Consider the following 16,196-nt stretch of genomic DNA (forward strand, 5'->3'; position numbering starts at 1 on the left):
AAAGTTCTTTTCGGACTCACTATTTCAGCTTAGAATATTAAAGTTCATGATTAAGAACTAAATTTTTAATCCACATAACATAGCTGTGGCCATAAATGGGCAAGTACAAGTCCACTAGGAGTTGTTGGCTCAGAGTCTCCTTCTTCATTTAAGGGCCTGCCCCTTCTCTGCACCTTTTCCTTCCTGACTCTTCTTTCATTTTGCAGTAATAGGGCCACAACAGCTGGTACTAAGCAGTCACTTCCAACCAACCCTGACAACCTCGAGCGACTGAACAAAGACCAGTAACTCACCACTTTCTAAACTTGTTATTGCATGAAGAAGAGAATCCCAATTTGTTCAAAGATCCATTTTGCTATCCAAAGATCCAGTTTCCTATCACTTGTGGCTGAATCTGTCTGATACACCCTCATTCAAAGTCCAGCTTAAACCCTGATTTTTCCAATGGCTTTGCTCAGCTACTCCATGAGGCTTTGAACATTAAATCTGGTATAACGTAAGTTAACATTTCCTCTCTTGCTTTGGATTGCCTGTCCCCTTCCCAGTAGTGTCACATATATAAATTGTATCTCTCCACCACCCAAATTCAAGCACCGACAGTTCCTTTGCTCTTACATTAATTAATTTACTTAGCAGGTCTTTATTGAGCTTGTTTTGGTATGTGCACATTTCAAATGGCTCGCACTTTGCCATAACTAACCATATAGTGCAGTTGTCCTTTGAATAACCCAGGTTTGAACTGCGTGGGTCCACTTACATGCATCGTTCTTTTTTTTTTTTCAATAAATACACTACAGAACTGCAAATGTATTTTCTCTTCCTAATGATTCTCTTAATAACATTTTCTTTTCTCTCACTGGCTTTACTGTAAGAATACAGTGTAGAATTCAGATGATGTACAAATTCAGATGATGTGTTAAGCGACAGTTTACCCATAAGGCTTTTTGATCAAAACAAGTTCTTAAGATTCGGAGTCAAAAGTTAGTTATGAATTTTTGATGGCATGGGGGGGAGGTCAGTGTCCCCCATGTTGTTCAAAGGTCAACTGTACTTTATTTCTAACTTTATAATGTACGCATCCTCAACCTACACTGGAAGGCAAAATGCCAATGTCATCAATACATCATTATGGGAGAATGCCAGATTTACTTATTTTCTCCAAATGGGGAAGATCTCTCACAAACATGCTGACCCAGGACCTCCCAGTCCCAGATCATCTGGAGGGCCTGGAGTGAGGAGGATGGGGGAAAGGATTTTTCATAACACTAAGATACCAAGTGAACAGATTACAACCTGCTCAGGAGCATCAAGTCTCATTACAACTGATGAAAAATTATTTTTTATCCTTATCTAACCAAATAAGTAGCCATTAGCTAAGCTGGTCAGATTCTTTGACTTGAAATATTTCTTTAAAATGTATATGTTGGAGAGAAATTCCATATATCTGAGCACAGTAAAAAAAAATGCACTTCAAATTTTTAATTAATGGTGATCTCAACTCCCACTTTGCCTTTCTAGCTTCAGCCAGCAGCTTTCAGACCCACTTTCCCTCTAATCCTGTCCCCCACACTCCTCACTTTGCTCTTCTTCTGTCTCCATCAGAGAGAACAAAAGACTGATGGGCAAATAAGGGAATATGGATGAAAAGACCATTTTATCTTATTCCAGTTTCTCAGCAGCTCCCTGCTCCCTTCTAGCTCTAGCTTACCCCTTGCTTTTTTTTCCTCTCCTAACCCTCTGACTTCCCCACCCCAGACCTCAGAGTGTGTCCTGGTTCTTCAGGAACCCATACAACTTTGGCAAGAAGGAACACCATAAGCTATGAATTCTTGATAAACTATCTCAACAAAATGAATTTTTACCTGTAGGTTAGAATCATAAGTGACATTAGGAGAAGTTTGACTTGGGATACCATTGTGTTTCACTATAACATTGGTAGGTTCCTGGGTCCCAAGAATTTTAATCTCTTTAAATACTAAATTATTGGGGTCTTTGTAAGTTGACTGCAAAATCTTCACATCCAAGCGGTTCTGCAAAACAAACACAAAGGTCTGCTGATTGGTGGCCAAGTCCCTCAAATGTTCTATCCTAGACCATATACTCAAAACTTCTTTGAATGCCTCTTAACTGTCTCAAATAACATGTGCTCAAGGAGTACAAATTTATTTTAATACTCCTCTGAACAAAAAAGAGAGAAATACACACAGAGGAATTTTTAAACTGCATTTTAAAAGGCTGGCTACTTTGATTTATCCATATCATTGCCTCTTTTTATTAACATGGATGATTCAATTATTGAGAGTTAAGTCATAAATTGAAATGTGCCCATCTAAGCACCAGGTGATACATAGATATGCTGAATCATTATATTGTACACCTGAAACTAACATAATACTGAATGTTAACTAACTGGAATTAAAATAAAAGCAAATAATAATAAAAAATAAAGTTCTTTTACCTTCACAAAAAAGGAAATGGACTCATCTACAGTCATAAAGGCATGTGAAACTACACATATAATTACACATGTACACAAACACACATGAGCTGTCAGACAAAAGCCCACACCTAAGATTCATTAAAATGTGCTACTTACTTGGGTGACAGAAAACTCACATAAGAGATAAACTTGATTGGTCACAGTATCTGAAAGTGCAAGGAAGGTAAATCAACCTCTGGCTTGCCCACCACAGAAGAACAGATGACCCCTCGGCTGTATCGAAAGCTACATCTTGAGAATGACAAGATTATAGACAGGTGTCCAAGGCCAGGCCACTGTTTTTTCCCTCTTCCTTCCTACCTTACCCTTGAAAAGATTCCCTTCCAAGAGCTTCCAAGGCAGATGCCTCAAGTGAATCTATCCCCTAAGCTTGAGCCACAAGAGTTGTTAATATATTGGAGCCAGAAAAATGTGTGAAGAAGCATGACCGGATACAGGCACATGAGAAGAATATACTCTCACTCTGCCTCACTGGCATGGGTATGTGTTTCTTATCATCAACATTTGTGCAGAAGTATTTTAGGGGAAGAGATCTACAGTTAATGGCAGGAATAGTCTTGAAAACAACTCTTTCAGATGCCTGTTGACAATAAAATGAGAGCCTATACATATTGCTTGTTTGATGAGAGCATTCTAAGAAGTAGAAACATGTTTTCCTTCCATCTGAGGTCCATCTACCACTAGCAGTGAACAGTGCAACCCAAACTAAAATTCTCCTCTGAGTGATTAGCATTGCTGTGCCTGGTGAGATTTCTCCCCCCCCCCCCCCCCCCCGAATGACCAGTGGGAACAACTCACAGATGCAGGTTGTTGTAACAGTGCTCACCTTTAGTTTCCCCATCATCCCAGAAAAGTTCGCCTTTTGCTTCTTTGTTTTCATCCAGGGCAATGATAAGACCAAGGGGGTTCCGGCGACTGTGGGAAACAAGATTTAGGGACTTAAGACTCAAAGAACTTTGCCGAAAGAGCTGGGAATGTTGCCATCAGATTTCTTTCCTTTTCTCTTTTTTCATTTATGCACCAACCGAAACCAGTTTAAGAGAAAGAGAGAAAACACACGTGCAGGAGTGGTAGAGGGAGTGAGAGAGCACTGGCCTGACATGGGGCTATATCCCACAACCCTGAGATCACAACCCGAGCCTAAACCAAGAGTTGTATGCTTAACTGACTATACCACCCAGGGGCTCCCGCCATCAGATTTCAAAGGACAGGTTATAGCAGATGGCTCGCTTTTCTCCAGGCACAAAAGCAAAATCAGCAGGCGCATCTTTCTCTAGAATCAGTAACATCACAGGAGACAGAAATACTGTGAACATTAGCAATAAACATCTATGTAGAAAGCAAGAATTTAAGTGCCAGCATCACTGTGATTGCTACTATAAAACTTGCTGATGCAACTATTATTTAGAATGCAGACTATTAGAAGAGAAAGAAATTCTAGACAATAATTGTCTCAGCCTAATTTTGGAGTTCATACAAGGGAAACATGAACTATGGTTGGGGGAATAAATTTTTGTTTTCCTGCCAAAGAACCATTTTGACTCAGACGGCAATAAAATACAATAAAGTCCATCTATTTAAGGCAACTTTTCTAATTTTATTATTTATAATTAGTTCATTTGGAGAGGAAAATAAAACATTCGAGTTTTCTGCTTTATAATTTAAAATATGAAACACAAAACATGACTTAAAAAGGCAATGAGGTAGATGGGCATTGAGAAAGAGGGAAAAAGAGCCATTTCATGTGGAAGCCCTCCTTGTGTCACCACTCCCTTGACTACTTCCCAGCTTCCTGCTCCCATTGGTCCCTCCCTGGCCTCACATTTTATATTCTTTCCCTGGTCAGCCCTCCAGTGTGCCCTATGAAGTCAGGTTCCATTATCAATCAAATCACCTGCTTTTTCTTAACACATATGTATTAAGTAGCTTTATTTGTCAGCAAGTCTAAGAGATATAAAGACAAATAGATCATAGCCCTGTTGATGGCCTTAAATATTGTAAGAAGGACTGAACATATTCACCACATAATCAAGACAGGAAGTAGAGGGACACACAAGTCAAAAGACTTATATGGGAGTCCAGAATGGCAGTTCCAGCAGTGTGGCTGACCAAATATTTTGGGGGATACCAGGCACCCTGAAAGATGCACCCAACACATGATCCTTAAAGGTTGCTTAAACTGCCTTCAAGATGATAGCAATCCTGACTTGCAACCAAGTAAAAAGGCAAGATCTCTCTGGCATAATAAGACCCCACATTTGGACCCTTTAGATCACTACATTTGGGGGGAAAAATGACTAAGCACACAACGTAATAAGCCAGCATGAAAGAAAGTTTGCAAAAACAATGAACAATAATTTGGATTCTCCAAAGGATTTTAGATAATAGAATTTTCAAATACAAGGCATAAAGTAACTATGTTTGAAATACTTAAAAATATTGAGAAGGAAAGAAAAAAAAATCCGCTAGGGAGCAAAAAATAATTTAACAGTATACCAAAGAGAAAAAGTATTTAAAAAGTTTGTAGTGGCAGCAGGCCCTCTGCTGGAAGAATTGAGGAAGATTTCTTGCAGATGAAATCTTAAATTTGGAGAATGTCTAAGAAGAACACACCAGGCAAAGGATGCTGGAGAGGATCATAAGTGCAGAAGCCCAAATGCTCTATTTATTTAATAGGTATGCCTGGGAATAGCAAGCTTTTGGGCATGGCTGGTCTACAGGTGTGTATTCAGATGTGATTGGCCTGGAATACCCTGCTAATGAAAGAATTTGGACTTCATGCAGGGAAGCAACAAGAAAAAAAAAAAAAACTTCATTCTAGAAAGATAATTTTGGTATCAGTATGCAGAATAGCCTGAAGCTGAACAATAAGATAAAAAGAAACCATTTGGTATGAGATGTGAAAGTATTTGGCCTCATTATCATAACAAGTCTGCAGTTTAAAATAAAAGTCTGCAGCTAGAAAAATTTAGGTGGTAAGGAAAGTTGAAAAGAAAAGAAAGATTTCTAACCTCCCAGTCTATTAAAGACAAATAATACTTTGAGACATATATAAATGTGTACATCATTAGTACAGATGGAATCTAGAATTTCAGAATCAATGAGTCATAAAGGAGAAATCAGTGATATGAGATAGACTTGAAGTGAACAAGTAAATTTTGTACCCTGTTCTGCATCACAGGAAAAGAAGTGGCTCAGTGGGAAGAAAGGAATGGGAAATTGAAATTATAGAGGAATGGAAATGAGAAGGAATGGGTCAAGAGCATAGCATAATGGGTTACCAAGCAGGTAGAGTAATCAACAGACCCCATTTCCCTGGAACTGAAAGGTTTACCAAGACATGAAACTTTTGGTGCTAAATTTGAACCGGTCCTGGGGAAACCAGGAAGGATGACCACCCCAGCGGTCAGTGTGTTCTGAGGAAAAATGCAGGAGGTTTAAGGAAGGATAGGGATTAAGTTCTTTCAAAATCCATCTTGTAAATCCCAACCTCCTCCAAAGAGGCTGAGAGAAACGTAAGGGACTGAGTATGATGGACACACACACCCCAGTCCCCCCCTCCCCGCCCCCACATGCCACAGAAAGCTTCAGCATCTTCTACACAGATGGGAACGGAAATGACCAGCTTCGTCAGCAGCCTCCCCCTTAAAGGAAACTCCAACCATGCTCTACCTGGCCACCGTGGTGGTGGCTGGCTGTTGTGTGGGAAAGATGTGGCCTCCGCGAAGGTGAAGTCCAATTTTGTCTGCAGGAAGTCCCATCTCCACTCTTTGCTTCCTCCATCTTGCTCGGGCCCCCTGATGCAGGCACACATGTCAAGCACCTTGGCAGGATGGCACATTCACAACCCCCTCTTACCCATGTGCTGAGTTATCTACAGCTCTCTTTTTTTTTCCACCTGGCTGACCTACTGTCTAGTCAGGCAATCAAACGAGAGGAAGGAAACAAATTAAGAACAACAGGTTTTGCCATCACTTGGGCATTTGGGGGAGCATTTATGTCACGCTGAGGCTATCTGACATATATTGGATGAATGGGTAGTTTTAAACAAGTTAGCTGACACCTGACCACACTGAACCCTCCACTGAACTCTCCAATATTTGCTCTTATCTTACTGTTAAATAAAACATATAAAAGTGGGTTTTTTTTTTCAGATCTCTTCATGACTGACATTAAGTGATTTAGGCTCACTTTATCAACTGTGCTATGAAATTATAGAAAACAGTACAAAAATAGTCCTTGGGGTACTGATAGATGTTCCTCTCTCCAGGGAGGCATCTTGTCTATGCAGCTGTGGTCTTGAGGAGTTTAAGAAAAGTCAAAGCTACTTACAGTCTCATAATCGTACCAGACGGCATCGGGTATATAAGCCATCACTTTCTCTGCACCCTGAAATTAAAAGAAAATATCATTCCTTGTGGCACAGCTTCTGAAGGAAATAAAATGGATTTCTTAGCATTCCCAATGGAGCTTCTTAACCATATACTGAGAGAGCATAAACATCCTTTCTTTTCTCTGTTAACAAATTGTGTCTTTCTTCCGATAGGAATAGTAGAAGCAATAACTTGGCAACCGAAAGAAAAAATCCCAGGGGAACCACATTAGGAATAATAATATTTAAATATATGTTGTGGCAAAAATAAATAATAAAATAAAATAAGTTGTGGTAAAAATTCAAGCTTTACATGAACTCATGTAATCCAACTGTCCCCAGTGGCAGGTACTCTCATGATCTCACCTTTCCAGCTGAGGAACTCACCCCAGGGCACATGGTACTAAGTGAGGCCGAGGCAGCAATCACACCCTGAGTCCACCCAACTTTACAGACAGTGCTGGACCCCTGCTCCATTCTGCCTCTACCTCAAGGAGCAAGTAGGATCTGCTATGAAAATCTGATGACAAATAGGACCATTTCCAGCCCCAGAGCCACCATTAGATGCTTCTCCAGTGACTGGGAACTTGATCGAGGAAAAAGACTCATATAGAAAAAAAGATATGTAAGGAACACATCTCCAACTTCACCAAACCTCAGCACACTGTCTTCAAGGCCGACTCAGCCATAGGGACTGCAATCAGACTTGGAATAAAGAGAAGATAAATGGTTCCAGGAAGAGAAAAGTTTGGAGGGTAGCAAGAACAGAAGCAGAGACCATCCAGGTGCTTCTGTGGGACACTTACCTCATCCAGAACTGGAGTGATGAGGAGGCCGGGTCCCCATAAAAACTGTTGGTGTACATCCCACGTACTGCTATCCCCATAGAACCTGGAGATCAAGAGACGTTCACTGAGATCTGGGCCAATGCTTCCTAATAACCCTCCCCACAACTGTCCAAAATATGCAGGGTGCCTGCCTGCGGTAACCCCTCACATTATTCTGGGACACCCACTCAGCCCCTGCCTTGTGCTCTGGCAGACAGATTCACTTTCCCCAACCCATGCACTCTCCTTTTCTTCTCCCTGGTTGGACACAGGTGCCTATTCCAGGACATATGCAAGGCAGGGTCCAGACTGCAAGTCTATTCACCACATCCCCCTTTAAATAAAATAAGTAAAATAAGCAATGCATCTTACAACTTCAGTTGACTATCAAGAAGGAACGGGGTACGATCACAATTAGCAGATAATTTAAAGTTCTACCTTTTTAGGGTATCTGCCTTTTAACAGAAAATTCCAGGAGATGGTAAAAAGTGACTCAAAAATAATGAATGTGGGACCCCTGGGTGGCGCAGTAGTTTAGCGCCTGCCTCTGGCCCAGGGTGCAATTCTGGAGACCCGGGATCGAATCCCACGTCAGGCTCCCGGTGCATGGAGCCTGCTTCTCCCTCTGCCTATGTCTCTGCTTCTCTCTCTCTCTCTCTCTCTCTCTCTCTCTCTGTCTCTCTCTCTGTGACTATCATAAATAATAAAAAAATTAAAAAAAAATAATGAATGTGTAATAATAGTAATAATTAATAATAATAATAATAATAGCAGATATGTGCCTGAGAGCCTAGAATGTCAGATCCCTAAGAGAATTAACTGCCTTTTGACAAGGAAAGGGTCTTTAGGGCCCTTTTTCAGAGTTAAATTGGAGATGGCAGTAAAGGCTGGCAGTAAAGATTCTGGAACTCTAGAAATCCTCTGTAATATTCTTATTCGTGTATAAATAATAGGTTCATCCTAGAACCTAAACATAGTGTGTTACAGAAGACACCATTCTATTCAAGCTATCAAATCCTTTAAACTAAGAATCAAGAAAAGAAGGATGAAAGAACTTAAATGATTTGTCTAAGTTAGTTGGTGGTAGAACAAAGACCTCAAAGTCCTGTGATTTTAGTCTACTTCTATCCATAAAAGGGAGCAGGCTATTCCACTTAAATATACCTTAAATATACCTCTAGAACAGTATGGAGGCAGCAGTGGCCTTGCAAATGCCAACTGAATATTTCAGTTAAAATATACATACATAGATTGGGATGCCTGGGGGGCTCAGTGGTTGAGCATCTGCCTTTGACTCAGGGCATGATTCCAGAGTCCCAGGATCGTGTCCCACATCAGGTTCCCCACAGGGAGCCTGCTTCTCCCTCTGCCTATGTCTCTGCCTCTCTCTGTCTCTCTTATGAATAAATAAAATCTTTTAATAGATATAGATATAGATAGATATAGATATAGATGATATAGATATAGATGTCTGAATAACCACTTGAAGTGTCTCAATGTCCACTCTGATATTTGATTAACAGACCATGTTGGGTCACCAGTCACACAAACAAAACCCCTTTGGATGATGTGAACTTACTCATGCATAAGGGGCCTGGCCACTGTGTCCCCCCGGCTGTGGGCACGGTAGAAGAGGGTGTAGAGGTAGGGTAATAGAGTGTAACGGATGTTAAGGTAGTGCCTGGAGGAGTTCAACAGCAGAGAGTCAGCTCCAAAAGAAGCAGGATCCTGGGCCTGGGAGGAAGAAGAGGTTGCCATTGTGATCCGACTATGAATAACAGAAGCATCTGGAGAACTCCAGACCCCATTCATCAGAACCAAGAGTTCCCTTCCCCAAAGGCCTGGGGCCTAGGGTGTAAACTCAGCCTCTGAGCAGCACAGGTGGGTAGAGGGAGATCCCGTCACCAAGTAAGTACCATTCTTCTGCTGGCACCTCATCCAGCCTCATTCACACTTAGGACTTGCTCTGTCAGGGGATTGTCATTTCAATCATTTAGAAATATTTCCTCATCTGATTCTCAATACAAAATGAGCAATGTAGATAGAATGTACAGACATCTGGTAAGAACCTTCACAGACCTGCCACCCCCTTGACTGTAGCACTACCAAGAGCAGAGTCTGTGACAGCAGAGCATTTTCATGGCATGCCAGAGGCCCTGGCTAATTGCAAATTAGCCTAAGTGAAGCACCAGGTAGGAGGCTGGCTCAGCAGATGTCTTGGCGAGGATGCAGACAGATCCAGCTCTAACATATGTCAAATTTATCTTAATCATGTCTCCTGGGAGACTTACCTTGTAGCCTTGGCCATTGTGATTCCTGGAAAATGGATAAAATGCTCCCAGCTGCATCCACCTCCTACAGAGCTCCTCAGAGGTGTCCAGTGCAAAGCCACATATGTCAGCACCCACCTGGAAGGACACACAGACAGGATATATACCTCATTTCCATCATCTTGCCCCCTTTGCTTGATATCAGGGACCTCCCAACGTCACTTTGCCAATTTTTACTGAGAAGGGTTATAGAGTGTGGTCAGAATTGGGTCACATCCCATGTTCACTCTTTTACATATTTTTTTTTTTTAGGTGGGGAGGGGCAGAGAGAGAGAGAATCTTAAGCAGGTTCCATACCCAGTGTGCAGCCCAACACAGGGCTCTAGCCAAAATCAAGAGTCACACACTTAACCAGCTGAGCCACCCAGGCACTCCTCATGTCCACTCTTTACTCTTAGAAGACCATGACAAAGCTACTCCATTTTTCTTTGCCTCAGTTTACTCATTTCATTTAAGTGGACATTAATTACCCACACAGGGTTTTAGTAAATGACATAATGGAAGTAAAACACTTGACATACAATAGGTTTTGTTTTTTAAGGATTTATGAATTTGAGAGAGAGTGTGTGTGTGAGTGTGCAGGGGGGTCGGGGGGGGCGGCAGTTTGGTAAGGGCAGAGGCAGAGGGCTAGAAAATCCCAAGCAGACTCCCCAGTGAGCATGGAGCCCAAGGCAGGGCTTAATCTCACAATCCCAAGACCATGACCTGAGCTGAACCAAGAGGTGGACACCCAACGCATATTGTATGCCCTGTCATACAATAAGAGCTTTTTTGATGGGTAGAACTAGAATTACTGCTGGTATTATTATTTTGGCCACATCACTATCAGAATTAACTTTCCAAAGCCTAATCTGATTCTGTCACTCACTTATTCAAACATCTCCAGGTCTCCTCACGGCTTAGCTAGCACCTCCTCAAAACCTGGTTCCAACCCACCCTTCCAGTATCACTTTCTACGCCGGTCCTACAAACCAACCCTTATAGACACATAAATTCTCCCCCTTACTACTTTTCCTCATGTTTATTTCTCAATCTTAAAATGACCTCCCCATTAATCTGATAAACCCACTTTTTTTTAAAGATTTTATTTATTTATTCATGAGACACACAGAGAGAGAGAGAGAGAGGCAGAGACATAGGCAGAGGAAGAAGCAGGCTCCCAGCGGGGAGCCCAATGAAGGACTCAATCCTAGGACCCCAGGATCACTCCCTGAGCCAAAGGGAGACACTCAACCACTGAGCCACCCAGGCTTCCCAAGATAAACCCACTTTTCAAGGGTAAACTCAAGTGCAACCTGTTCCATGAAGTTTCTCCTGATTCTCTGTGTTCCTTGTAATCTTGTCAGAATTAAAAAGTATCTTGCGCAGGATTTCCCTCAACATTTAATTTATATGTCCCTAGCTTGTCATAATTATTTGTTATATTTTATATATAAGGCAAAGAGAAGGTGTTTCTGTTACTATATTTATGCTTTTCTCTACCCTTACCATGCGTACCTAACTTAGTACCTTGCACATAGTAGGAGTTCCATAGATACGTATGTTGAATTTAACTAAAAAATGTCAAACCCCCCCTCTAGGGACCTGGCAGTGTTATGTTTTCTTATGTGGGTGCTGGATACACAGATGTGTCTAGCTTGTAAAATTCATCAAATACATGCTTAAGTATATGTATGTTTTTGTGCGTATGTTATACTTTAATAGAAAAAATGTTCCAATGATAGCACTTCAGGGGTGCACTGTCTTCTTCATAAGTCAGTGCAGGAAAGAATGTAGTAATATCAGAACTATAATGATATAAATGAAGCCACTGTTCTTAAGACATTAAACCCCTGAGCCAGGAAGGGTGGGAGAGGTGAGCTCCATGCTTTCAGAATTTTCTGTAATGAGGCTTTCTGGGGATTAAGGTTGGGATGGGGACTCACCATTGGGATACCAAAAAGGTTGAACTCGAGCATGCCAGGGATAGACCACCGAAGATCATTCCAGGTGGCCGCATTGTCTCCTAACCAGTGGGCTGCAAACTTGCCAGATCCCGCAAAGGTAGAACGGGTTAAAATGAAGCTTCTCTTATTAGGGAACACGGTCTTGACAGCTCTAGACAGGGAGAGAAACTTAGAATCAATGTGTGATCTCAGCATGACTTGGCCCCACAGATATAGCGACCATGCCGAAGATCATTCTCTTTTAGCTCTTTCCAATAGGGTTAGAGTTGCTACAGAAGCAGACTGCAGCATTAAGTATATTTACATTTTGTTTTGTTTTGTTTTAAGTACATCATTAAATCTTTATTTTCCAAGATTTTTAAAAGCAGCCTTGAAAAGGCTAGTATCCAATTTTTATGGAACAAAGGTGAATATTTTTTTTATAAAGGTGAAATTTATCTTTATATAGATGTATAAACATTGATCTTGCACATTGTGCTATTTTAAGCATATGCAAAAAATGACCTTAGGACCAGCCTTTTGGAACTTACATTCTTTTTAAATAGAAACACTTTGGCCATAATTTTGTAATAAAAAAAAAGACATTTTAAATTTATAGATGCTTTTGTGTACTTTTACAATTACTTATCATCTATATTTTTAAAATAAGAAGCCCACACATATATTTTAAAAATTTTGCTCTACAATTTTTAAAACAACTTTCAAGAAGGCTAAACTTATACTATGACTTTGCTAATGAAGGAATGTGTTTTTGTTCTGATTTCCTGCTGACATAGTTACAGTAAAATCTCAATAGATTTTCCTCGCTGTAGAACTTGAGTCTATACACCAGGGTAGACAAAGCACAGTGGAAGTTGAGCCAGTATCTAAAGCCCTGAAGCTCAAGGAGTCTATAAGTTACTTTACCCTCCATACTCCATCTATACAGTGTAGCAGAGAGGAAAATACATGGGTTTTGGATTCATGCAAAAATGATTTAAATTTTGCTTTTACAACATCTTGGCTGTTTGCCCTTGGTCAATTTACTTCCCTTTATTTCTTCCAACCTTCCACTCATTCATATATTCATCCATTCTTTCTTTTTTTTTTTGACATTATCTGTCAGTTCAAAATTTATTTTCTCCTATAGCTTAATGGAAATAATTTTTTAAATTCTATGCATTGTCTTTTTAAATTTAATTTCAATTAGCCAACATACAGTACATCATTAGTTTCAGATGTAGTTTTCAAATTCATCCATTCTTTCATTTTATACATTCCACAAATATTTATTGGATTCCTTCTTCTTTATGTGCCAGGTAGTTTATTCATTCATTCAGTAATAATAACCACATTTATTTTGCAGAGTTTTTTAAAAATAAGACCCTGGCACCTGGAATCTAACAAAGATCAATAATTTGATCATGTATTAAGTCCAGAGCAGCAGTGGCCTTACTCTGCCGTGGCGATCGCCATGGAGTAGCCATACAGATTGTGGACGTCGTACTGCTTGCCCCAATGCTGCACTGCATCCATGCAGAGACTCTTGGAGAACAGGTACCCATCCAGGATTCCTGGGGCAAAAGAGAGATCAGTCAGTGAGAGCCTCAGATGCACATTCCCTGCTCCTGGACTGTCATATGGCAGAAACTGGAATCGTGGCACTTTGGGTGGGGGTTTACTGTGGCCATCCTGCAAATGATCACACAGCTTCCTCACTATCAGAGGGTTATACATTTGGAGTAGTTTCTCTGATATATAAATAAATTGTGCTGCCGCATACACATTCTTCTACCCCGGGCACTCACGTTGACTCAAAGTAGGCCTTTGGAAGCCAGAGGATCCAGTTAGACTTGAGATTTAATCTGAATTCTTCTAACTGAGTCAAATCATGTGGTTTGAGAACAGAAATATTTGATGAAAGTGTAAATTTATTGTTCACTTCTCTCCACTGACTGGATTGTATAAAGTCTACTTCCCCAATATCTCTCATACTTCTATTCTTTTCTGCTCCCATTGTACCATCCTGACTCTGATCCCAATTACCTTTGCATCTTAACTACTGCAGTAGTTTCTTAATGGCTTATTTACTTCTGATCTATTGATCTTCGAATTCATACTGTACTAACACCAGATTAATATATCCCAAACCATTCAAATATCCTATTTCCCTTATATGAAAACATAAATAGCTTCCATCGTCAAAAGAATGAAGTGTGAACTATTTAGCGTCCCACCCAAATCCCTGGCCCATCTGCCCCAATTTCCTATTTTCTCATTAGACTAAAAGTCTTCATAAGATGCCATAATGCTAGCACCACATTCTTTCCTTAATAAAGATAAAATATATCAGTGATCTTCTAGCTTCCTTCAAACTACAATAAATGCCATGATTCCAGGCCATACCCTGAGAGATGGTGTTGTTCAAAGTTCAATCGGAGCTCAATAGCATCATATTCACTGACTCTGACTTTGACCTTCAAAGCCTGGATTCTGGCTTCTTTTCATCCTACAGTTCATGTCTGTTCTTCACATTCTTGGTATCACCAGACTTCACCCTCATCTGAAGACCAAGCCTGGTTATCTGGACTTTCTCTTGTAAGCCCTGACCTCTGGAGATACTCACTCGAGAGTAATAAAAGCTAATCACTAGCCTGTGGCTTCTGTACTATATATGTTCTTTGGACCTTCCCCTAGAAACAGCCCAGATGGTAGGTAAAAAGACTAGTGGCCTCCATTTAATTTATACCTCATTTAGGAAAGCTTGGAGTGCTTTGATTTTCTTTCCTAATTTTTGGTATATATTACCCACCTTTTCCTCTCCCTATGCACATACATGTACAAATTTCTTTTCTAGGTTGTTCATATCTATCCTTATGAATGTAAAATACCAAATATGCATTGCCAATTTAATCATACTACCACCAAGACTTACTGGGAACAAATGGGGGATAATTTAGATGGCTCGTGGAACACCCTGAAATGGAACCATCAACAAAGTTGGAGACTTCATTCATATCCTACAAGACAAAGAGTAAAACTACCATGACGGAAAAGTAACAAGCCCCCTTATGTTGTACTAATGTTTATCTCCATTTTTTTTTAAGGAATCAGAGAAATGATTCTAGATATTTCTTCTTTAAAGAGGTTCTTATGCACAAGACAGAAACAGATCTTCCTGTTTTCTCTACCCACTAAAGGTTTCACAGAGAAGTCTCTTAAAATCCCTTCAAAATGCTATATGCTGGCTAATGGAATTTAAATTTTTAAAAATACTATATCTATATTGCATTTTGTCTATAATTGTGGGAAATTAAACATTTTCAAAAATATTAGGTGAAAAAAGATCTCAATTTATATGATTCCATATAAATGGAAATGAGCATTAAGGAGGGTACATGATGCAATGTGCACTGGGTGCTCGAATCAACTTATACATTCTCCGTATTTCCAAATATAGCTATGAATGCACATGCATATCAATACATATATACAAATATATACATAGAGAGATGAAGGGGTAAGCCCCTGCCAATAGCTGAGCAGGTGAGGGGTCTGGTAAGATGCACACCAAAATATTGATGGTAGATGTTTGCAATTGATAACTTTTTGGAGGGGGCTTTGCTTTCACCCTTTTAGCTCTCTGTATTGTCCTAATTTTCTACATTTCTCTTAAAGATAGAAAAAAGTTCAACTCTAGAGCCCCCTAAAATTTCCTGAATGTCTGCTGCTTTGCATTTGTTTTCATTTGATATTATAGGTGACATTTGTCCTTACCACCCCCACAACTTTGTCATTTATCACTGGGTACTTTGGTTCTGATCAATCTGTCCAACGTGTTCAAATGAAAGAGCTCTCTGAACTGGCAATTGAACAATCCATGTACTTTGCAACAACGTAAGGCATATGTGACCTATTTTTACTTCATCTTTTGTTTAAATTCAATTAGCCAACATATAGTAATCATTAGTTTCAAGTATAGAGTTCAGTTATCCATCAGTTGCATATAACACCCAGTGCTCATCACATCACATACCCTCCTTAATGCCCATCATCTAGTTACACCATCAACCCATCCATTTTCTTTTCTTTTTTTTTTTTAATTTATGAGAGAGAGAGAGAGAGAGAGAGAGAGAGAGAGGCAGAGACACAGGCCGAGGGAGAAGCAGGCTCCATGCACTGGGAGCCCGATGTGGGATTCGATCCCGGGTCTCCAGGATCGCGCCCTGGGCCAAAGGCAGG

General features: G+C 40.3%; 1 protein-coding gene across 3 annotated transcripts in view; it reads right to left on the bottom strand.

The window, feature by feature from the left end:
• MGAM (maltase-glucoamylase) overlaps positions 1 to 16,196 on the bottom strand; it is a 136,725-nt gene that overhangs the window by 35,089 nt on the left and 85,440 nt on the right. For all 3 annotated transcript variants that reach the window (XM_072762837.1, XM_025982204.2, XM_072762836.1), the window contains 11 exons: positions 14,890 to 14,974; positions 13,411 to 13,528; positions 11,955 to 12,126; positions 9,991 to 10,107; positions 9,279 to 9,433; positions 7,679 to 7,763; positions 6,833 to 6,889; positions 6,173 to 6,297; positions 3,327 to 3,415; positions 2,597 to 2,646; positions 1,863 to 2,030 (listed from right to left, as the gene is read on the bottom strand). In XM_072762837.1, the coding sequence (XP_072618938.1) occupies positions 1,863 to 2,030; positions 2,597 to 2,646; positions 3,327 to 3,415; positions 6,173 to 6,297; positions 6,833 to 6,889; positions 7,679 to 7,763; positions 9,279 to 9,433; positions 9,991 to 10,107; positions 11,955 to 12,126; positions 13,411 to 13,528; positions 14,890 to 14,974 (1,221 nt within the window). The remainder of the gene's footprint in view (positions 1 to 1,862; positions 2,031 to 2,596; positions 2,647 to 3,326; positions 3,416 to 6,172; positions 6,298 to 6,832; positions 6,890 to 7,678; positions 7,764 to 9,278; positions 9,434 to 9,990; positions 10,108 to 11,954; positions 12,127 to 13,410; positions 13,529 to 14,889; positions 14,975 to 16,196) is intronic.

Source organism: Vulpes vulpes, chromosome 7 (assembly GCF_048418805.1).
Source record: "Vulpes vulpes isolate BD-2025 chromosome 7, VulVul3, whole genome shotgun sequence".
NCBI lineage: Eukaryota > Metazoa > Chordata > Mammalia > Carnivora > Canidae > Vulpes > Vulpes vulpes.